General features: G+C 38.8%; 1 protein-coding gene across 3 annotated transcripts in view; it reads right to left on the bottom strand.

Moving 5' to 3' along the window:
• The window catches only part of FCHSD2 (FCH and double SH3 domains 2), a 163538-nt gene that overhangs the window by 45563 nt on the left and 92306 nt on the right, over window positions 1-25669 (bottom strand). For all 3 annotated transcript variants that reach the window (XM_056327911.1, XM_056327913.1, XM_056327910.1), the window contains exons 6-8: window positions 23484-23617; window positions 22038-22092; window positions 21453-21581 (exon numbers count right to left, since the gene is read on the bottom strand). In XM_056327911.1, the coding sequence (XP_056183886.1) occupies window positions 21453-21581; window positions 22038-22092; window positions 23484-23617 (318 nt within the window). The remainder of the gene's footprint in view (window positions 1-21452; window positions 21582-22037; window positions 22093-23483; window positions 23618-25669) is intronic.

Genomic DNA, 25669 nt, shown 5'->3' with positions numbered 1-25669 from the left:
TAAAACAAAACTGAACTATATATAAATTCACATTTGTGTGCAATTTTATAATCTGAATCTCCTTTACTTACAAACACTCTGACTCAAACCACTGAACATCACAATTTAGGTTTGAAGTAAAACGTCTTTTCAAAATTTCTGATCACACAACTTGCAAGGGAGACAAAAAAATATTCCCCTCCCCCCAACTCCCAACATATATTGTTCCACTACAATGGCTTTTGTTCTCTTCCTGAATCTCAAAAGATTACTAAATCACTTACTGTATTACAATCAGACTGAAAAAAACTGTCTTTTTTTTTCAACATCAAAAGGAAATCAAGATTTTTCTTTAAAACAAATCTGGCATCAGAACAAAGATAATATGAAGTTCAGTAACAGAGAACTACAATTTCCAAGGATAGAAAAAGTCACTGTTTGTTAAGAAATTATTTCTTTATAGTGGAACTGTCATAGTAGAAGTGCAAAACTACTTCCCCACCTGAGTCCAGGCTTAGAAGATAAGGGCTGAAATTGGGACTGAGAAGAACCAAAACTGTTAACAAAGGGAATGGATACACAACAAAATTAAAGTGCATTTTTAGAAGAAATCCTATACATGAATTCAAATAAATAAATTATGTATGAGGGGAACGAGAGGAGAACATTTTTCTCATTTCAACATTTTCAAGTATAACATAACATGGTTTTCCTGTGAGCAAAATTTCAGTCCCAGTTCAGATCACAATTTTGAGGAGGCTTTACTTTTTAATTCAAGAGATTATATTAAACATTTTAGGAACTTGGATGCATTGGGCTTAATCATTCTACATTCTGTAAAGATTTTCCCCAAAGCAAAGACGTAAATAAAACTATCTTAGGTATTGTTAGTACATTTGGTTATCTTTGGGACTTTGCTCTTGATCTGAGATAGTAACACATGATGTAGAAAAGACACCATTGAACATATCATGATCATACATGTAACTAACTTTGAGGTCTCTTCACTAGAGCATTTACAAGTCTCAGTAACGCTCCATTTAAAAATTACCATTTCAGTTCCCTGGAGAAGAAGGAGAACAAGCTAAACCACTATGTATTTTTTTATTTTAAAAGACTCATTCCTTCTCAAATCCCCAAGAAAAAATGGGAACCATTTGACCTATGCATAATGCAGACTGAGTTGTGCAATGCCACCAAGGCAAGTCTTCCATTTTATCTCATTTATTTCTGAAATATTCCTGGTATTCTATTCATGTTTGTCCTGCACAGAAACTGCTAAACTGTGCTGAAGCTCTGCATAATATTTTTGAGGTTTAAACTCAGGTGTTCAAATTAAACCTCTCATTTAGCAATCTGAATCCGCCAGGCAACAAAATCTGGACCATACAGTACTAAGTTAAAAAAACACAATCAAAACCACACTTGTAAAGCCACATGAGCTTTTACTGACTAATTTACACCACTCTCGTCTGAATCATCACTGCCTGGAAATAATTTTATATTTTCAAACACGGGCACTTGTATGCTGATATATTTTTGAACTCCCTAATCCTTACTGGAATCCCATTCTTTCAATAAGGTGACCATCATGGAACAAATTAACTTTTCATTTGAAAACATTCATCCTTTTGTGAACTGAAGCAACTCAACATTTTACCTGCTTTAATTTTGTCCATGCCAAGCATTAAAAGCCTTAACAAATGCTTTGTAAGCTGCCACCACTTTGACAGAAACAATATAGCTGATGTTGAAGGCAAAGAATTTCCTTACATGGGTGGAGGTAACATAACAAAATTAGATATGATCCTACCCCACCCTGACTACAGTCTGAAAATGAAATGATAAGGAAAAGTTTTAAATGAACTGAACAAAAATCATTGTGTTTGTGGAGTGACAGCTCTTCTATGAAGTCAATGGTATTGCATCATGGTAATGTGACATATTTTCCTGTTTAGTAATCAAAGCAAACCCCTCAAATAGAAAGGGAGATCTGTATCATAGATGCTCCCTTCTCTCGATTTTAGGTAGCTTATTAAGAATTAAAATTCAATTCTTATACCACTCCCATCTGCATCAGAAACCCTGTTTTATCTGTCCCCGATCTATTTTATTTTGAAAACAACCTGTAACCCATTAAATACAGGGACTCTGTTTTTGCAGCCTGCATTTATGCAACACTACTATAAGCTTTTTCTTACTTAACATTAAAAAAAACCCCACCGATATAGATTACATAAAAAGCATGACGAGTGAAGCTTTTTGAGTATTTGTGTTTAAAGCTTATGCCTATAATCCATGAAATAAACAGTGTGATCTCATAGATGGTACAGTCTGTGAATTTTCAGTTGAATGATTTTGGTAAATGAGACTCCAAGTGTTTTAATTTTTACATGCAAATAACTCAGAATATAAAAAGGAATACAAAAAGGAAAGGCTGGGATACGTACAATAATAGCTTAATCGTTAACAGGAATTCCTACTGTTAAGAGATTCGCTAAAGCATCCTTCTGGGTCTACAAGAGGTTAACAAAAGCAGTTTGCATGTCTTTTATCCCAAGCATTGCAATGGATCTCATATTATTTGACAGTGGAGGACAGAGCATTTGAAAAACTCGTCTAAAACTCAGGAGTAATAAAGTCAACAACTTGAATCAGCTGGCTTTGCCAAACTCAGCAGTATTTGGATCAGTGATATGTAACAGTATTTCCCAAGGACATTAGGAGGGAAAGGAAGGAAGGTCAGGAAAACCCATCCTTTTCAGTTAACAGCTACATTCCACAGTGATTTTCCTTTAAAAATGCTGATTCCTAGTGGTAATTTATTCCAGGCATCAATTTCTCCTAATATAGAAGAGGAGCTTGCTTTCTTTAAGTCTTTTTCTTTTTAAATTCTTCCAGCACTGCACTGTATGTCACTGCTGAAATGCCCTTCTTCTTCATCAAGACATCCTAACATAAAAGTAAATCAGGTCTGTATTTGTCAACAAAACGTGACTTGTAGGTACAAGTTGCCAACAAACTCAAGATCAAAGCGACTGAAGTGCCCCTGAACAGCACGCCTGCAGCAACGTGTAACGGCTGACACCAAACCAGCGCAAGCTTCTACATTTCGCAGTCGTTGCAATCCTGTATGAACAACTGCGCCGTGTCTGCACCGATCACGATACTGAAGTCTGAATTAAAAACGAGGGGACGCCTGCTGCCTAGCCTGCCTTTTACAGGCTCGCCATTCATAAACCCCCTATTTTTCTGCTAAATGCAAGTACAGAAGGTTGCTAAGAAAAGCTGATGACAAAAACCTACCCTCTTTGCTGGATCAAAAAGTTATTTATCAAAATTATCAATATATCAATATTATCGAAAAGCTGGATTTCCTCAGCCTACAAGGAGAACATACCATCTAAGCTGAGCTCTGTAAAATCAGAATTTCAAGTTAGCAGTAGCACAGCCACAGTTTGCATCCAATGCAAAACAGTGCTAGGCTAAGGCTGTAAAACTATCTGTATCCCAGGATAATCGTGCACATCCAAAGCTGCTGTAGCGATAAGCCTGCTTTATAGTCAGGTCCCAATCCAAATCTTAAGCATCACTAGCTAAGTTCTGCCCGTGAACATCTGGAACCTAGCTGGGTCCCACTAAAGGGAAACACAGCTACCCTAAAGCAGACACATCTGGGCAGAGCGAGCAAGGCCTCTGTTTAATTTGAGGCAGGCAGCTGCTATTCACAATGCAGAGCTGCCACAGCTGGGACAAGTCCCAAAGAGCAAGTGCAGAAAGGAGCATGGAACTCAAACTCTCGGATTTTCTTAGAGGACTGCTGCCATGTAGCTACTTGGGACGTGAACAGGGAAAAAAGCTTTCTACGTAACAACAGGGTGCCAGCAGCATTTGTTCCTTACCCAGTGTGTGCATTCCTGGGCAGAATATTGTTCATCTGCTCATGCTGGTCTCTTCAACACTTCGTAAAAATTACATACTGCAGCAAAACCGCTCCACTTTTACTGGAATTTGCCAGTCAAAGCTGCTTTTGAGCGCTTCCTTCGTAACACGGCACCTTCAGCTCTACTCTGCCAGTATCTCAGGAGATACAAACCCTCAAGTACAGGTGGACGCCAAGTGTTCCTGTGCACCTCAGCTGTTCTCAACTCCTGCAGCATGCAGTTTCTTGGAAAGTCAAGCACTGTCAGACACAAACTATCAGCCAAAACAAAAAAAAGGGGTAGTAACTTGTAGACATTTTTACTGTGTTAGTCCTAACTGCACTTAGAGCAAACCCTTCCACCTCCCCAGCCATTAACCTACTCATATCTCCTTGAAATGAAGGTTTTGACCCCATAACTCAAGAGTCCCCACAGAAAGATCCTCTGCCACTGCTCCAGCTTCTGCTCCTTCTTGCAGTTACATAGAAAATAATGCTAAGGAATTTTTATAACTGCCTCGCTGTACTGTTGCTGCCAAGCTAATTAGCTCCTCCTGTTTCTTTCTATTTTCTTTTTCTTAAATCAACATCCTGCATGACTGCAAGTTCTTCAGAAGTACATTCTCAGCCAGCTGTGAACAAGGAAGTGAAAGATATTCCAGGGACATATCCATACTGCTGAGGAACATGGTAATGATAAAAAAACCCTGGGAATGAGTGGAAATTAAAAAAAAAAAAAAAAAAGACCAAAAGGTAGGAAGAGAATATGATGAAAAAAGATGTATAGTGCAAGATGTATAGTGTCTATTTAAACTAACAAAGGTTGCAGAAGCGATCTTAGTTTCCTCCGCTTTTTCCCCCAACCTAGAGAAGGAGCTTTCATCATGGCAAACACGGGAACAATAAACACTAGAAGACAAGCGCCCTGACTTCAGTTTGCTTGCCTTTCAGCTCGGTGCTCATAAACACACTTTGCACTTTCCCTTACCCCAGAGCTTTGTATTTTCTAGTGTCAATAGTTTTGGGCTTGTTTGCAAGTTCTTTGTTTGGTCTCATTAGTCACTTGATGATTGTTCTGCACATCATTTTGTTCCCTTACAATTTAGCCAGGGTCATTGTTTTTAATGACAAAGCCTTTGTTGCTGGTGCACTGAAGTCTACTCTGAGCACAGAAAAATAGGGAATGGCCACCAACAGATGCCCATCAGCCTTCCCCAATCCAGAGACAAAGTCCCTTTAAAACAACTAGAAGCAAAATGCATGATAATATTAAGTACTCCTAGATTTGCCTCCATAGACCTCCTGGTAGTGCCCTGTAGTTGTCACATTTAATGATGAGGGTCTGGTAGGTGAACACAGGCATGGAAGGAAAACTTTATAGGTCTCCTCCCCAGGAGGCAGAAAGTGATGAGTTATGTGATGAAGACAGCATTAAATTAACACTTTAGGGTTCAAGAAATATTCTGCTTAAATCAGCGGGCATACCCTGATGGAAGATTGCCATAAGAACGGAAAATCTTCAAATTGTACCGCACAAGGCTTAAAAAAACCCTGGAAGATGAAAACAGATGCTTTATAAGCTAGAAGTACACCTACTTTTCCCAAGAGTTTTTAAGTATCAACCCTGAAGACTTCTTGGACCTATTTGCTTTTTCTTTCATAGCAGTGGAATAAATCCCATGAGAATCCTTCTTCTGACATGACTGATTGTCAATAAATTGCACTGGCGCGATTGTCTTTGCTTTTGTACCTCCTTGTTCTTGGAAAAAAAAAATAACTCTGGCTTGAATCCAACACTCAGAAGAAGGTTTTGTGGCAGACTGTCACCGTCACGTTGTCTTCGTATCTGAAGAGTACTCTATACTGTTCCTGCCAATAACATTTGGATTCCTTCACATGGAAAAATGTGTATTTAAATTGTTCAGCATGTTAGCACTGATTACTGCAATTCAAAGATTCTTATACTGACCACATCATCATGATTGTAACAACAGCAATGAAGTACGTGGGATGTCTAACAATTGCAGCTGGCTTTCTTATTTTTTCTTCAGTAATCAAATATACCCAACAATTAGTTATTATATTGCTCAGTGAAAAAAAAAACCAAACATGATTTGGGAAGTAGGTTAAAGAAATGTATTTTGCTCAAGAATGGGTTAGAACCATGACGATTCTTAGCTCCGATGGGACTGATAGGCACAAACACAGACCCATTTCCACGAAAGCTCTTGAAATTCTTCCTCACTACAGACTTCCACTGTGTCAAAGCTGTGGATTTACCAGCAAGTCTCCACATAAGCCTTCACACTGTAGATAAAACATCCTTGACTCAGACACACTAGCTTATCTCAAAATCTTCTATGTTCTACACAAGTATAGACTAAGGAAAAGAAACCTTGAATGGACACAAACGTGCATGTGAAAATGCATTTTATACCAAACCCCATGTTTCTTAACAGTTAAAAATACTTCCTTAGCAGATTATATAAAAAAGTGTAAAAAAAAAAAAATCAGACACTGGTCATATCATATGCATTCCTCATAAGCTTTTTATTTACCCTTTTGCACTTTTCCATTTTTTTAACCATCTGTTTTGCCATTGCTGTTTTTAGTTTTTGTTCAGTGATTCAAACTCTGTATTATCATTTTAACAGCAGTTAATTTTTTGTCCAGTGTGCTTTTCATTTACTTCTTTAAATAAATCTGTTGAACAAAACCTTTTCTGCTCCAACACAGACTGTTGTTACCAATTTGGATTTATCACTTCCATATGTTTTTTTTTTCTGTACATGGGTTTAAAGTTACCTGTCACACTTCCAGCAAACAGACTTTTCAAAAGATGCTCACAGACTAAGTTTAGTGATGGCAATATTGCAGTATTAAAAACTTTAATAAATTTATTCTATTACTAAGCATTTCAGATTCTTATCACACCAAACAGACATAACCTGCAGATTGATGTGGTCCTACAGATGTAGCATTGCACCGATTGTCTGATCTACAACACAAATGGTCTTTTCAGAATAATGAAGACATTTTCCAACTCAAAACATGTTTTTAATTTTATGTTAATGTATGAATTAATTAAACAATATAAAAAGAACAGAGCGTACTTCATATAAGTGAACCCCATGTTCCTGAAAAAGCACTCTGCTGAGGGATTCCTAAATACTCTGCCAGTCATACTAAAATCTAAGGACCAAACTAAGTGAACCTATTTTCAGGAATTTTTGTAATCTAGACAAATGACCAACATGTTCTTAAAAGGAAAATGGCTCAGAGTCACAATACTGTGATTATGATAATAATTATAGAAACGCAGAACAATGAAAAATATTATCTTGAACAATAAAGGAAAAAACATCATAGGGGTATGCCAAAGGTACAGCAGCTGCATTGCAGCATAGAAGATTAATACGTGTTTCCCAAATATCGCTCGGGAATTCCATGTGCCAATTATGCTTTATTACTTTTAGTAGTCCATTCTCATTTATTCCCAGGGGAACCATGCTAACAGTTTATGCATGCACTCCTTATAAGCACCAGTGAGTGAGGAGAAAGATAATTTTAGTTTGAAGTCTGTAATTGAAAATATTGTGAAAGGTTTCTCCCTTTTAAACAGATCCACCCCACCCCCAACACAAAGCCTGGCACAACCCCCCCCCCCCCCATCATGGAGGGGCTGGAGCGTGTCCAGAGCCGGGCAGGGGCTGGGGAAGGGGCTGCGGCACAGCTCGGGGGGGGCGGGGGGAGCTGGGGGGGCTCAGCCCGGAGAAAAGGGGGCTCAGGGGGGCCCTTCTGGCTCCCTACAGCTGCCTGGCAGGAGGCTGCAGCGAGGGGGGTCGGTCTCTGCTCCCAAGGAACCAGCGGCAGGACAGGAGGGAACGGCCTCCAGCCGCACCAGGGGAGGTTCAGGGTGGGCACTGGGAGAAATGTCTTCCCCGACAGGGTGGCCAAGCGCTGGCACAGGCTGCCCGGGGACGGGGTGCAGGCACCGTCCATGGGGGGGTCAGAAGACTGCCCTTAGGGACATGGTTCAGTGGTGGGCTTGGCAGTGCTGGGTTAACGGTTGGACTCGATGATCTCAAAGGTCTTTTCCAACCGAAATGATTCTATGATTCTATGTATTCCTAAACCAGTATTGATGGGTTTGCTGGTTGTATCATTTTATCCAGAAGCTGACAGCATTTTATAAGCTTCTATTATTTGATACCAGACAGTGCTGGGTAAGAAAAACCAACAGAAAAGTGAACAAAATGGGATCCAGTGGTGTTAAACTATCTTTTAATTAAATCACTTCTTAAGCATGGCCTGATTGGAAACACCTAAATATATTTTACTTTCCTAGTATCATTTGATGAACGTAATTGTATTAAAGTAAGCTTCTTTTCAAACTTATTTCAACAGACCTGCACACTATGATTAATGCTCAAAACTTTTATAAAACTACTTAATTTCACAGTAATACTGCTGAGAGGTCCTAACAACACTGTGTGGTCAGAGTAGAGCAAGCAGTGTTTACATCGCGCAGGAAGAGATGTCCCAAGGATCTGGTAAGCCTGGGACTTCTTTGACTCAAGGCTATCTTTAATATCTAGCCTTTGCAATTAAATAAATCGAGACTTTCATCAAAGTTAATTCAATGAACACTGTTTCTGATATCCCCTTTTAAATTTGAAATGGGGCTTTTAGACCCAACTAGATAGCAGGGTCTGTACTGAAAATGAATGTTGATACATGTATTTTAAATAGAGATATTTGTACCTGAAATCACATATGCATACCATAAAAATACACCGTAGTAATCCGGCTGAATGAATGCCCGCTGAGACAGCGAAGCATGCAGAAGTGGGTCAGCTATTAAAACTTGTTAAATCATTTGGGTATACACACAGTCACAAATATTTTTGAAGATTTTACTTAGAAAAAAGATGCTTCTCACTCAAGACTTGCCATCTTCTTTTTATCCACCTTTTCCTTAGGACTCCATATCTTTTTCAATTTCTCTTTTATTAAAGTGAATTCTCATCTACTAAATTAAGTCATTATCTCTAAGGTTTAATAGAACACAATGAACAATTTAATTAATAGGAGCAGTTTAAAAAATTTATTTCTAATATTCTTTAGCTTGAACTAAAAGCCCAATTTCTACCTATCTCCACACACCCGGTTTTATACTTCAGGCAAAAGTAGCTTCTCCCAATAAATTTAGGCACTCAAAAATCGGGATATTGTCAGGATTCTTTCAGATATTTTCCCAGTATCTTTAGATCATTTTGAGCTCGCATAACTCTTGAGCTGCACTGAACAGGTTCATCCCGTTAACAATGGGCAACACTGGGTATACCAGAGAGACATCATTTCTTTTAATTAGCATTCACGTTCTATAAGCAGTTACCTCAGTGCTTTAATAATTTGTAAAACATTATAAAATAATACCCTTGTTCAGCTGGACTACACTATTCCTGCATTACAGATCTAATGAATATACTGGTGGGGAACATTTGCTTCCCTTCCACGATGAGGGGGTTTATCCTAGCTATAAAACCTTTTTAGCAGAGATGACAACTTGAACAGATGGGATTTATGGAGGGTTTTTTCTGTATGAAAACCAGCAGGTAGATGGACAAATCATATTGCAGGATGCCCCCTCCTCCTCTTCCTCCGTTGACTGAGCTTCTCGGCCAGCTTTCCAATCAATTATCTCCCTAGCAATTTGTAAATACTGAATAGGAATTTCTTGCCTCCTAATGCCCTTCTGTGGCCTAATTCCAGCGGTGCCTGGATCAGCTCTGTTCTTTTCCTTTCAGAGCAGCTCACAGGGAAGGAACAGTTCTCTCTTCTGATACCATTCATGGCTGATGGAGCCCTGAGCTATTTACTGACCTCTCAAAAGGAGCCGAAACCCCATGTTGTGCGCTGCTTTTTGAATGCGCGCTGCACGCCACGGGACCCGTAAAGGCTCACAAGCACGAGCCCAGAATTCAGCTGCAGGAAAAGGATCTTAAGGCAAGAAAGTTTTTGAAAGACCGTGCCAAAACGACAGCTCAAACAGCCATTGTCCACGCAGGCTCTGAGAACTGCCGAGCAGCTCCTCAACTCCATCCATCCATCCCAGCGAACACCACTGTATCAAACGGACTTACATTGCAACAGAGAAGCAAAGCTTTTGAAGCTGGAAGGATAAAAAGTTTGACAGCTGAACCCTACATAAACGTTCTCAACTCTGAAAAATCTCTTACGAGGTTTGCCTCGCTCCAGGGTGACATTGAGATGCAAAAAAAATAATAGATTAGAAGCCGTTTTCCCAATAACGTCTATTGGGATTTAATTACGCTTCAAATTCAGTGTGACGTTTTCCATCTTACATTTATTGGGCTTGTGCTGTTTTGGGTCTTATCTCCTTCTTTTAATTCTTCTACCTCCTTCATAAGTCACTCAGAAATGTTTTTTCCTGCCGTTTATGCTATATCAGTCCTCAGTCTGCATCAAAAGATGGTCATTATAACATGTTTTGCCGCCTTCTAAACCACTTTCCACATTCTTTGAAGACCACAAAATCTATAGCAAGGCTTCAAACACTTGTAATTTTTTTCTACCATTTGTAGAAGCTTTGCTAGAGGATTAAAAGCAGCTCATCTTTGCTACTAGCTCTACTGCATCCAGATGACCACTTTCGATTTGCAACCTATACTGGCTAAGTTTCATCAAAAAAAGAAATACCTAGCAAGACAGCAAGACATTTTTGACAAAGCAGCAGTTGTTCATGGAATCCTTTGGATTTCGCTTTGAATCATCCAACGTTATCGTATTTTCCATACCAACTCCATTATCACTTCTGTCCTACAATAACCACTCTGGGGGCACAGGACAGCTCGTTTCTCATACGGAGAAGTCCTACAGACTGCCACTCAACTTACATATATACATATAATCCACAGTTTTGGTAATGTTTACAGTTTAATACCTCATTTAACAGGACAAACAAATGGCACATGCATTCTATTTTAAAAGCAGTACATGTGCTTTTCACCTAGTTTCAATGTAAATATGTGTAAATTCCAGGTAACTCAGTGAAACATTGGGTGGTTACAAGTAATAGCAGATAAAAATGCTGAGGGGGAAAAAAACACCTCTTCCCTTGTATCTTCAAGTGAATCTGGAGTTGCTAAAAACAACCCCCCCAACCAAACAAAAACCCATGAATGATCTGTTTGGGATGTCTGTCTCCATGACTTCTAAAATAGGAATGTCACATGTTTCTAGTTAAATCTTTTCAATGTAGCCCCACCTGCCTCCCAAGCGGAGCACACCAGGTGCTTCCTGAGTTTGGTTCTTTCTCCGCGCTAGCTGCACGGCTACTTGAAGGCATGCACGCTGCTTTCTGGCACAGCCGAGTATTTCGGGAACCATTCTCATTGTGTTACAGCGTGGCTTTGAAACAAGATGGCAAAGTTTCATTTCCTGTTCAAAATGAATAGTTTTATGACATTTGACAGAAAAAATCTTGAAGCCCCATTCAAATCCTAAACGGTTTCTACATAACATCTTTAAAAGCAAAAAAGTCTGTAAGTTTTCTGTTAACTCCTTAACTCCTTCAACTAGATTTCCCAACAAGACCACCTGGATTCCTGTTAAGTACCTCCTTCCTGATCTTAACCCTTACAGTGCTTTCTTTGTGCCGTCTTCCTAGCACTGATTTGGAAATTTTTTTGGCTTTCAAGTAATTATCCTTGTTCTACTGCACTGCATTCAGCTTGCATCACTGATAATTTCTCTTTATCCCTCCCCAAGGCACTCCCACCCACTGCAACAATGCTACCGACCTCTTGTTAACTGTCTCATATAAATATATCCATGACTTCTTCGACATAACCTCCCATACAGGAAATACCTTTCATGAGCATCTGTAAAATCACACTGTATTTCTCCACTGTCAACCCTTTTCTAAAGTTATTTCTGTCAAAATGCCAAAGGAAAACTCACTGACAAGTCAGAAGGATTATCAAGAAATAGTTTTATTATCCCATGCAAAATGATTATTGTTTGAAGATAATTAAGTTGCCCTGACATATATTAGGCTTTGCTATGCTTTGTCTTTACACGTTACACTCCTCACCCACGGAGGAATAAATACCCAGCCCCCCTGGAAATAAACAGCCTTTATGGACCAAACGCTTAAACAAGGAATTAACTTGAGGCTAAAACAAAGGTGACGCAGAGCTGAATGTCATCAGGCAAATGTGACTATCACTCAGTTTTTCATCTGTATGACAGAAATAGTTGGGATTCCGATCCACTACTTTGTCTCCAGTTAGCTTGGAAAGGCTGCGTGATGAGTAATGTGACCTTTCACGGTATGAGCAGTGCATTTGAAACTGAAAATACTAGATGCTACTATAGCTAGTGGTGGTAGTACCACTTATTGTTCAGGCCCTCTAAACTTCCCTTGCTTGTGATTTTGACAAAATTACCACCACCAGAAGTGGTTGTCTTTCCAGTGGGAGGCCTCTTTTCACTTCCCTGTACATGTTTACTCACAGTCAGCTGGAATATAAATGCTCAAAAAATAAGACTATGAAGGAGCTGAAGTTCTCCGCAGCGGCACTTAGGTATCAACTGGGAAGTGTGATACATGAGCATTTAAGGAAAAGCCTAAACAAGAGAGCACAATTTTGTATTAATTATTTAGCAATTTACGTGGATCCTTAATTGCACTACAAACAGGGCCTTATTAAAGCAATTAATTTCCCCACAGCTTTACGTGCACGTAGGCACACAGACTGATGTCCCTGGAAGGGAAAACAGCACGGTACCAGCTATTGTGAAGTCTACAATGAGCATCTTCTGGAACACTCGTATCATGTGTTGGGCAACCGCCTCCCTTCACTCATCCTCCATTCATAGGAATGAACATGAGAAAGCAACATACACTCATCAACCGTCTGTAAAAGAAAGTTACTGTGCCCATCTGATACTGTAGATAATGCAATCTATGGCTGGCTTAATTGTAATTACAAAATATTTGTGGCTTACAGCTGACAAGAACGGGAAGTAAAACAATAGTTCTTTCACTTACATAAGTTCCCTCTACATTTTAAAGGGAGTATTACAGGATCTTAAAAGAATAGCTAGTACTGAGTTAATAGAAGAGATTTATAGAAGAAAATGGAAACCTCTAGTGACTTCAATATTATTTTATCTTAATGCTATTTTTTCATTTAGGACAGAATCTCCATTTTAGAAAAGTAATTCCCTGGGTGCTTCCAAATCATTCTAAAAAGCATAAAACAATAACATGTATGTAGAATGATTTCTTACAGTGATAATATTGGTCCTGCTTGTTCTCCAGTCTACAGAAATATGCGCTCATGTAAATGTTAACCTTTTATTTATACAGGACACACAGTGTCCAACCACTGCTAGGGTAACATTCCTGAGACAATTTAAGACCTTCAGCTAACATGTCAGCTTACTTTTCAAGTCAAATAGAGTCACCAGAGGAAAGAACCATTTGCCATACACATCCTGTTAATTTCTGGGCATAAATCAAATTACTAACTGAAAACCCCCAAGTCCTCAATATTGGGTCAGTTTTATGCACACTGCCAGCTTCAGCTGAATCTCATTTGTGCGAGTCATGTTTGGAGTCTGTATTTACATTTGTTTCAAATGATCATTAAAAGTGCTCAGTAAACTGAAACACACGTGTCAACTCAGTTTCACAAAACCTCCCAACAACGCTATTAAAGAAAAACCAGGGTTCATCAAAACATGAATATTCTAGTTCTGTTGACCCATGCAGTTACTCCAGTTAATGGCAGAAAAAAGCCCAGAAAGCAGAAGTTAGGGGTTCCCAAGCAGAATCTTCTTAACAGAAAATGTGATTTCATGGAATCATAGAATAATTTAGGTTGAAAGGGTGATAGCGGTGCAACCTCTGTTCAGAGCAGGGCCAAATAGATGAGGCTGCTCAAGGCTGTGTCAAGTTCTCAATGCCACTAAGGTATGAGGCTTCTCCCCTCCCTGAGCCCCTGCTTCTGTGAGATTGCCTTGAAAGCAAAAATTTTCCCTTACATTTAATCCTAATTTCCTGGGTTTCAATTTGTGCGCCTCCCACTGTGCCATCACCTTGAAAAGAAAAGCCTGAGGCAGTGACTCAGTCTTCTCCACATGTGCCCACGACGCAGCTGTAGATCACTCAGACTGTTAATATGTCCCTTTCTGTTCTTAGGCTGAGCAAACTCGAGTTTTTTCTCAGAATCTCCTTCTTCATTGTGTGTTCCCGGTACTATACTCACTCTTGGTGTTCCCTTGTAATGCCCCAACTCACCTTAATCCCCATGACTGCCAGCTCATTCCTCAGGAGCCAGACAGATCCCTTCCTCTACAAGACAGTGCTAAGAAACAGGCGTGGATGTGAAAACGGTACACATCACCTGTAATTTTAAAAACCGATCTCTCAAATTAACAAAGCAATGCTGCAACATGTCCTGGTATTATCACCCCTGCGTAAGTGAAGATCTGTTCCGGGGAAATTACCTAACATGAAGTTTCTATTTAAAACTGCCATTTCCCCACAAGAACCCTCATCAAAAGTAAGAGCCAAATTATACAGCTGCATTTCCTCATGTCAAGCAAACTGGAAAGTACAGAAAACACATAAAAGATGACTAATACAACAATATCAAAACCCCTACTGAAACCACAAAGACAAAAAAATAAGAAAGCACACTAGCTTTTGACACTATTCCTCCAATGCAGTCCTCAACACTAAAGACCACACTAGGTATGATGCATTTTTTTAAAAAAAGCAGTTTTATTTAGAAATACCTGCTGCTACTGTTTTCCACCTTATCAGTAATTTTTCATTGTTTATAAAAAAAAGCGTCAGTATCTGTGTATGTTCCCCAACGTTTGGATCAGTAGTGACTGCCAACTGTTTGGTGGGATTTCTTTTTTGTGGGGTGTCGTGGTTTGTTTTTTGGTTTTGTTTTTGGTTTTTTTGTTTGGTTGGGTTTTTTTGTTTTGTTTTTAATTATACCCAATTATACCATTCAGGACTGCTATAGCTACAAAGGTGACTGTATGTTTGGCATCAGCCATGAAGCTCCACTGATGACCCAGCTCTACAAAATACTTTTGAAATCTTAAGTCAGATTTTCTTTAAAGATATCAACTTTGAAGTACAAGCATTAAAAGGGAAATCCTTGAAAGCAACAGATTTTGAAACTGTACCACAGAAACAAAATAAAGTAGTTTATGAAAATATTTTACTTTGTCTCAAAGACATTGGTTTATGTGAAGCTCAGATGAGATGGTCTTGAGCCCCATGACTCACATGCACATGTGCACCCATGTGCCACTGACTATAATGGAGTAAGCTGCTGAGATGACCCTTGTGTCATCTATAAAAACATAAACTTTGAAATAAATTGAAATTTTACTTCTCTCTTCCTACTAAAAATAATCTAAGAACAATTTCAAATGGTCGTGACACCTCCCCCCTTTTTTTTTTTTTTAGATCGGCATTTCCTCATTATAAATTGCTTTACAAAGTCATATTGTAAGGTGGTTCATGAGAGGACCTTAACAGAGCAGAGCAGTACACAATGAAAAGCAATGACAATAAAGTTTCTAAAAAGTCAGGTATCAAAACAGCCCTGAATTTGCTTCACCCATCATCTTACACTTCCTTCTGACCTCAGTTTAAACCTCCACAGATGCCCGAGCACCAGGCAGACAGTGTACGCTCCGAAGCATTTGCCGGCTGTACCTTAGCAATCAGGTGATGGTAACTGCTCCTAAGCAGCTTGTCAGGAAACTGGCAAAGAATAAAACATTCACGATGCTTTAGTCTAGGCTTTTGTTTTATTTTCACTACAGAGACTGAAATGCAGAGCTTGGGTCTTTGGCATAACTTTGTTATGTCCAGATGTAAATTCTGGACATAAAGGACAGATGCAGAAAAAGGCAAACAGGATTAAACTCTTTGCTAAAGGGAGATCTAGAGCTGTTTTGCTTCTTATTTAGTGTAGTATTTGGTAAACCAGGATGGCACTGTAGAAACCAGTTCTTGATTCTTTCAAAAATGCTGGAAGCATTTTGTATTTTCTTTCATAGCATCCCTGTTTTGTTTGTAATGGCTTTCACAGTTACAAACATAACAAAGTGAGTAATTTCTTCTCCTCTACATAAAAATATTGCAAAATAAAGTAACATATTCTAAACTACTGAAAATTATCAGAAGCTGTATGTCACCAGGAATCCTGCCAGTGGAAATGTCAATTTGTTGGTTATTACAGAAAACTAAATAAGGCCACGATGTATACTGGCGATTCATTTGTTGGAGGACAGCACAACAGCAGCATTTCTGAGTCACATACAAGGAACAAAATCCACGTTGGCTTCTTCTGAACACGGAGTAACTCAAGGTGTCTCTCAGCCACAACACATGCTTTCCTGACATTAGTTTCACAAATACAAGCATAAATGAATGCTGCTACTGCAAAAATATCACCACTCCTCCTTTCTCTTAACAATACTATGAACTTTTGTTGGATTTTATTGCTAATAAACAACTGTCTAGGCTGTGGGCAAGCCAAGGTATGCATTAACATCACCCGTCAGTGTTCAGTTCAAGTTGCACAGGATGCAACAACCAACCTTTCATGTGCACATCCTGTAATAATCACTGGTTTGCCCTCTTCACTAAGTAGGAGTCAAGGGACATGTGTAGCAAAAGAGTTCTTGACAGCTGGGTACTAGAAAACTGAAGGCATAATTATAAAATTACAACCTGGTTAAATGTGCACAGAAGAGCTTTCTTTAAGTCAAGTCACACAAATTGCCACCTTTGGATCAAATGTCACTAAGTAAGACCTAGGTTTTAGCAAATTGAAATAAAAAGGAATTTAATACAAGAAGAAAACAGCTAACAAAAGACAGCCAAATCAGCTTATTTATTTCAATCTACTATTTATCAGTTAAAGTTTTTATCATCTTTGGGTAACCTAAATAGAAAAACGTGGAAAGCTTCGACTCTTAGTGAAATCCATACTGATGTACTCCAAAGAAGCAGTACCAAACAGCCATCATTTTATACCTAAATGCCACTTAAAACAACCATGCTAGACAAAGGATATATAAGATCTGTCTTTAAAAACGGAACAAAATTACTTTCTTTCCACTTTCCACATGATTTCTAATGGCTCTATTGTAAAACGATACTTAAGGTGAGGAGCAGGGAGATTTTGAAGGCAGGGAAGGTGGGGTGGTCTGTTTTTCAAATCTGAAGGTATTAAACAAGTCACATTCTGAAGTATTATTTAAGTAAAGGATTTATCTACAGGTTACATTCAGTAACTGAAAATAATTCAAAACGTACCTATCTGCCACATACAAAAATAGTTTCCCTGATAAAAAGGTGAGGTAACGGACCTGATTTCAAACAAACTAATTCAGTTGGTACTAGAGTCACATCTCACTATACAGACGGTGCGTGTGACAGGAGTCTCACCTGGTCTACAGAGTGGAGATAAACGATTTGCAGAGCTCATCCTGAAAGAGCAGACACCAAATAACTAACTCCTATGATGTCTGAGATGACAGTGATTCTGCTCAACAACCCCTACTTGCTCCTTACAGGAGTCAGTCTTCCAGTCTGCCATCGAACAGGGCAGCTGGCATGAGAAGTGAATTTTTCAGGAATGCTTAGGTCTGTCTGAGCACTTCAGTCAAGAAAGAACCAACAAAAGAAGCTGAGTATCTGCAAGAAGGCAGTAACTCCAAAAGTGCTGCAAGGCAGATAAAATCTGAGCAGTTTAAGGAGAGACCTGATGTGATTTAGAAACCCGGACAGCCCTGCAGAGTTCAAACAGAAGGTGTTACCAGCTCAACAGCAGCTAAATGGAGAAATACAGAGAGCAGGGTGGCCACACTACAGGAGTATTTAAGGAATTACTAATATATACTAATACAAGGCACATTTTTAGAATGTCAATCTCAACACATAAATCAACATTATTATATATATTATTATTATATGTAGTTTAGCCACTACAGCTGTATTACAACACGTAACGTATATTGGGTCACACTGCCACTCAACCTACTAAAACAAGAACTGCGCTGCCTAGAAGGGGTTTTGACACCCTTTGGGAATACCTCCCTTCCCGGTGTTGTTACCTACAGGAAGAATTAGAATGTTTAATAGATGAAGTTTCCATTTCTCTATCCTTCGCTTTGTTTTCCAGTTCCAGTATCTCTTTCATAAACAGCAATGGCTATGCAGAGATCTTTATTCTGTAGGCAACAATTTTCTCCCCAACTGACTGCTTTTCTCTTTTAAATGTTATTTTCATGTGCCATTTTCTTGCCTGGTCACCCAAAATTGTCAAGATCTTACTACATCTCTTGGTCATAAAGCTTTACATTTGCTTATAATTCATATATAATGCTTATATTCTTCATCTTCAAATCATCACCTCTCTCTTCAGCTCCTTCTCCATTTTATGTTAAATTGTTATGCTAAATAAAATAATAATTTTCTCAGTACTTTAAACAGCATGGTCTCCACACACATCTCAGAATGAGGAGATAGGCAAGAGAGAAACCAGAACCTTGCCAGCAAATCTCCTTCCCTTATAAACCCCAAGTATTAACTTTAATTCTACATCTTCTGTATCTCTTCATCAGCTATTAAGCTATGAGAAAACCCTCACCGCCCTACCTGTAACAACTTCCTTCTTTTACGTAAGCAGAGACTGAGGGGGAAGTTTGTTGAGAGCTCCCGGCAAATTCGAGACATCAAATCAGATGAATCACCCTTATCCCCAGGCTGACTGACTCCTTCAAGATCTCTTTTTCAAGGATGCTTTCCCTCTTCAAAATAACTCACGTTGATTGTTCCCACTGTATCGTACCTACCCGCATGTGAACTGCCTCCACTCATCACTGCACTGGTTTTATCACCCTGCCTGGTAGGGAATTGGATTTCTTCATCTAGAATTCACAGGGCCCCTCCCGGATCCCTTTGCAAAGGCTGGGACACACTTGTTGCATTCTGTTGGCACTGGGGCAGGTTTTAGTACCAGATTACACACTGCTGTTTGTATTTACGCAGTTTCACATTTGAATTTACCTTAGAGCTCTTGGATGAATGCAGCTGGAGCCCAGTGACACACTGCACTTGATTTTCCTGAGGATTTAAACCCCTCCTCTAAAACACATTCAGTAGCCATTTCAATTGGAGACCTTGTCTTTGACTTACTCTCTCCCTTACTCCAAAGAACGAGCCTGTTGCAAAGACATGTGGGTGTACTCCCACGTATTTCTGCTCATGAGTAACAGTGCAAAACCACCACATTTACAGTTCTTCATCAAGAACACAGTTGTTTACCTGATGAGGAGACTCAACTACTATAAATATCCGAGAGATGCAGAAGAACCCTGAATGTTGTCACTTCCCTCCAAAGTAACTTGGCTCGATGAAAGTACTTTCAACATAGGTTTTCAGTAAAGCTTATTTTAAAAATAATTTTAAAGTAAAATTATTATATAGACTAGGCTGCACAGAGATGCTTCCATATTAAAAAAAAAAGCTCACTATGAAGAAAGATTCATACTAAGTTCTACAAAAGAAGGGACTGGATAAGACGGAGCCCAGTAACCGGGTAAACAAACCACCGTAGACCAGCAGCGACTTTAGCAACTGGATCCCATGCATGTAGAACACCTATGGACAACAGCACACATGCAGAAGAATGGCACCAGCATGACTTGGTTTTCCATTATTGTATTTTTCAGCCTTTCAAAAATTATTCAGTGGTTTTCACCTTGATGTTCTATTGCAAATTATAAAAACCTCCACGCTCCTGGGGTATCTGTGGGTTCCTGACTTCACAGCACAGAAAGCCCACACCATCCAAAAGACATAAATGTTTATGGAAACTCAAAGAGATGAAGATCCTGTCTAGTTCACTATGTGCTTAGCTCATAATACACACAAAACGCAACCAGACGTACAAAGGAAACGAGAATTCCTTTGCAGGAATTATGTTGCAGTGCCCTGAGATGAGAACAGCCATAGTCCACCAGAGCCAGTCACAATTTTACCTGGGCTATCTGCTCTTTTTTTTTTATTATTTCAAATGTCCTTTTTGTTTGTTTTGTTGCGAACATAATAAATTCACTTCTGACACTACTTCAGAGTGAAAGCATTAACTTATGGCAGCCAACTATGCATGTAAGCATGGAATTATCTTATGTAAGCATCAATTAATAATTTTATCTCTGGTATTATAAGGAAATATTTTATAATAATTTCCATGTACTAAACATTTAGTCAGCATGTTTTACTAATAGAAAAGCACAAACACACACACACACAGAGCAAAGACAGGGTTGCTGCCTCAAGGACTACCAGACCTGCACTGCCTCTGAGATACCCAGAACTGATTTAGCCTTCCAGGAAGTCAGACACTAGACACAGCAACAAATTTATAAGAACAGCTCTGATTTACTCTAAGAGGCATGCATATATTGCCAGAGGAGTAGTTAACTTAGTCAAGATATAATGGAATTACATATACGAAGCCCTTGGAGGCCTCGCTTGATGCTCTCATTTTCTATTTTGGTTACCTTCTTTTCATATCAGTATTTTTTTCCTCCCGGTATGCCAAAGCACGCTGATAATACAGTGATTTGTTATAATACAGTGATAGTTCTTCAATAAAGCAATTTTAAATGCAAATTACAGACTTCGAAGTCGCTTTGATTGCATCACCTGGAAACAGTTTGTATGTAGCAAATTTAAATAAAACTTTGAAAACATCAATATATAAAATTCAACTACATAAAGTGTGAATTAGCTTTAAATAGCTGATTTTACAAACTTTACAATTTATCTGTAACTAATTCTAAGATACAGGAATAGCATACGTTTAAGTAAATCTAAGATGGTATTTAAAAAAACCAACCTGTGAGCAATCATATTTAAACTTTTTTAAGTATGTAATTTCCTGTGAGTTCAAGTATCAACTCTCAGCTTGATATGGCAAGCTGCCATGTGTGAGAACAGCAATGCTGATTTGCTATTCTCTAAAATTCATCATTTGAAATGAAGGTATTTAATGACTATATATTCATTAATCATACCATAAAGAGATGTTCTGATCAGATAACTGGATACAAAAAAAGGATTATGTGATACGCTACTGAAGAACTAAAAATTCTCCAGCTTGCTTAAGGTCAACCATAATAGGAAAATACAGGTCCTAGTTTTACAAGCTTGATTCCTTTATTCAAGTGAGTTTTTCAGAAAAAAAGTGAACTAAATAATAAAGGTGACTGCTTAGCTTTGGAGCTTGATAACTGGTACCAAGATTCCTGCAAACTATTGCAGGATCTATCTACTGCACTCTCATATATTGCAGCATGTTGGAAACCTCAACATTGCTGTCGCAAAGCAGCCCGAAATCTTGTACTTCACCCATTCTGCTTTCTACATTTTCACACTTCCCAACTCCCATACATAATTCATCTTCCTTACCTTCATAATGTTTACTAAGTCTGTTTGATAATAGCGATCTTGGTGTGCATTAGCAGCTGCTAAAGTGAGAAGATAGTCATTCCTTGCATGGATAGCCTTGGAATTACACTCGGATCGTCGTGCTTTTAACTACAACAAGAAATGAAAGTTTGGAGATAGGTACTCATGAGAAATTAAACAACAAAACCATGTCTTAATAGTAAATTAGCATGCATATGTATGTATTAATAGTCAAAACTTTAAGGGATTAATAGCTTAAGAGTAAAGCTTAAGGTAGATAAATAAATAAATAAAAATAAATAGCTTAAAGTAAAGAGATTTCTAACGTATTTTTCTCTCATGCAGCGGTAATTTCTCATGTGGTCTTCAAAGAACAGTTATAGCTCCCATTAGAAAAAAATTCCTTGCAAACTTGGTCATATGTGATTCTGCACTCTGACTGCTCAAAGAGTGTTCTTCGCACTTGTTTGTATCACTTGTTCTGACAATATAATTTTGAAATGTCAGTCATCTCTAAATTCCAGACAACTCTGGTCATATGCCACGTGAAATTAGCAGCAAAATGTAAGTTTTTCTTACACTCACCTTTACACTTGCCTTCTGCAAGCTTATTCTTGACTGAAAAAGACTAAGTTTGGACCTAAAACAGAAATTAACAGAATGCATTACTGTCTTATACCATTTCTACAAAAGTACAGGATAAACAGGCCACTGCACTTCACTTCTGCAAGATTTTAATTTAAATAATTTTTTTATGCGTTCATTTTTATTTGTATAACATTAAGTAAAGTTTAACAATCAAGGAAAATATTACTAAACATGCTGAGCTACATCAATGGTATCTTCATTGCATGTTCTGAAATCTTTTACACAGCCTACCCTGATTTTGGAACAAAATTTAAATACATCATGAAAGGGAAATTGGGTGGCGGCTGCAACTTGGGTTATTTGTAGCGTTTGATGCATTTTGAGTTAGCCCTCTAGACACAAAGTGCTAAAAATTTGAACTGCTGGTCATCTGAAGGAATATTAATTCAAAATCATTAGAAATTGTATTCTAGGAAGCTGGAGGAGTACCCGAGTACACACACTTATTTTTCAAAGCAGAACTATTCTGATTTTCACAACTGGATTAATGAAAGAGAAATCTGAGAAGGACTTTATTAGCTATTTGGAAGACAGTGGCGTAAAAAGTAAATAAGAAAAAAAATCAAGTAAATAGCTATTTTAATCTGTACAATACTGCAGTATGAATCTATCCCCAAATTCCCAACCTCAAGTTTTTGCTTGCTTTGTTGGTTTGTTTCTTGGAGCTTTTTTACCTATAATACCTGACGAAAGTAATCTTATTAAAGTTTGTATTTTCATCGAGCCCTCATAAAGTGAAAGACAGAAAAAACCCCTAATGAAACTGTAATTTCTTTTCATTCCCTGAGAACAATTCTGAGTGATTTCTAAAAATAAATCTAAAAAAATAAATAATTTTGCAAACAAAGGTGAGGCAAACTCCCATAAGACAGGCCAAACTCCAAACTGAAAACATGTGAGTTGCTTTCCTGAAAGGAAGGAAATCAATCTCTTTAGGATGTCAAGGAGCATAAAACCCTAAAGTTTCAAAAATTTATCTTGAAAAATGGAAAACAGCATCACATCCCCTCTCCCCCTTGAAATGGACTGATACCAAATATGACAGCTGTGGAGAGAAAATGAGGCAAGCAGCCTTTAATACCAAAAAGAGTGCCAGCTCACACACTGTCCTTGGAAAATGTCAAATTAAAGCAGTTAGTTTAACTTCCTTCCTAAAGAACCCAGCCTAAAAAAAGTTACACTTTACTATCAGGGTAGCAGCGTGCTTGAAATGGTTACAAAAATGTATATAAGCAAAAATGGAAAAAAAAAAAAAAAAGGCATAAGTTCATTGAAAGCAATTATCTCCCTTCTAAAATAATATCAAGTGTAAAAACTAATACAAGTACAAATCTACTTTATACACATGCAATTATTTATACATATGCTATAACAAAAACATACTTGGCCTCAATATCAGCTTTCTCCCGCACTGCTTGAGCCATCTGTTCAGTCTCAAAATATTTCTTTTTGCCTTTGGCTAAATCTTTTACTGTCTCCTGTAATTCAGCTTGGATCCTTGTCAACTGGTCCACGCACTGATAAAAAGCATTCAAGAAGCAAAACATTAATGTCTTTTTGCACCCAAATAACACCATCATCATCATTTTACTACCCTTTATTACATTTTATATGGAACAACACGGTCTCCAAGTCATTCATGGTCAATTATTCATGCCTTTCTTTTAAAGCTGATCAGAACATAAAACCGCATTTTTCTTTCTTTCTTTCTTTCTGCTGCTGTTTAACTATTCAAATTCAATGATAACTTGCAAATTAAACCTACAAGTTCTGAAAGCTTTGGATGAGGTAATTATTTGAAATAATTGGAATACAACTGGGAAAAATCCAAAGGCAATTTACTGGAGGTGATACAAAAATGATTAATCTTTCCTTGTCTGAAATTTAAAACGTAAGACAAAAGCTACCATGCAAAACACAACAGCGACAAGAACAATGTGATAAATGTTATTTTAAGAGCTCGTTTTTCTTCAACTATTTTTGAGAGCTTTCCAACAAATAAGAAATGCAACAAATCAGATTATCAGTGTTGTCCACAAAGAAAACCTAGAGGCTTAAAACGCGTAGCAAGCTAGCCAAGGAGTGAAAATAATTCCATTCATTTTCCATACAACCCAACAAGCGTTACCACACTTTAATGTCAAAAAATTATATTCAAAGGAATAGCAGCAAAATTACTGTACTGGTTTTGGCTGGGAGAGTGTCAACTTTCTGTGTAATATGGTGCTGTATTTTGGTTTTGTGATCAAAACTGTGTAAACAACACAGGCTCGTGTTGGGGGTCTCTGAGCAGCGCTTACACAGCAGCAAGGTCTTTGCTTCTCACGCACACACACCCCACCCCCCCTCAGCGAGCAGGCTGGGGGTGCACAAGGAGCGGGGAGGGGACCCAGCTGCAACAGCTGACCCCCACTGACCAAAGGGATATTCCATACCCTACAACGTCATGCTCAGCAATAAGAGCTGGGAAGAGGAGGGATGTTTGGAGTGATGGTGTTTGTCTTCCCAAGTCACTGCCATGCGTCATGGAGCCCTGCTGCCCTGGGGATGGCTGAGCGCCTGCCTGCCCATGGGAAGGCGTGAAGAAATTCCTTGCTTTGCTTTGCTTATTAAACTGTCTTTATCTCAATTCATGAGTTTTTACACTTTTACCCTTCTGATTCTCTCCAGGGGAGTAAGCAAGCAGCTGCATGGGGCTGAGCTGCTGACAGTGAACCCACAACAATTACCAAAATGTTCAGCAATTCTCCAAACATCCTATCAGCTTCAAAAAAAAATAACTTTCTGGGAAAGGATCTATGTTAAGTAGAAAGGATCTACCTAACAAAACAAATGTGAATTATCAATGTCTAGAGAATTATACTAATTTTGAAGAGATTTGCAAAGGTTTTCTTTTACCCGAAGTAGCTTAAGTATATGGAAGAGTGATAGTTCAATGCATTTATATTTAATTATTATAGACAGTACAGGCTAGATGTGGTCAATGAAGGCTCCAGGCAATGCTCAAGAGGCAGAGCCCCAAGCCAGCTTAAGGAAACCAACTGGCTGTTCAGTTTGCATTTCTCTCCTTCAAAGACCAGGCCCAAGCTCCCACCCCTTTTCACATCGTTATCACATGCCCAACTTCACAGAATCATAGAATCACAGAAGGGTTTGGGCTGGAAGGGACCTTCAAGACCAGCCAGTCCCACCCCCTGCCCCGGGCAGGGCCCCCTCCCCCCAGCCCAGGCTGCTCCCAGCCCCGTCCAGCCTGGCCTTGAGCCCTGCCAGGGATGGGGCACCCACAGCTGCTCTGGGCAGCCTGGGCCAGCGCCTCGCCGCCCTCACGGGGAAGGGTTTCTTCCTCATGTCCAACCTAAATCTCCCCTCTCTCAGCTTAAAGGTGTTCCCCCTGTCCCATCACTACAGGCCCTTGTAAAAAGTCTCTCTACAGCTCCTCTCACTTAAGGTGCCCCATGTTGTCCACTTGCTGAACTGAATTATTAATGCATGTAACTTACTTTACAAGCACTGCAAGATTAATAAGGTGATGCTACGCAACAACCTAACATTAATTTCACAGAATTCAA

This window comes from Falco biarmicus, chromosome 2 (assembly GCF_023638135.1).
Source record: "Falco biarmicus isolate bFalBia1 chromosome 2, bFalBia1.pri, whole genome shotgun sequence".
NCBI classification, from domain to species: domain Eukaryota; kingdom Metazoa; phylum Chordata; class Aves; order Falconiformes; family Falconidae; genus Falco; species Falco biarmicus.
This window is presented reverse-complemented; position numbering and strand designations above follow the sequence as displayed.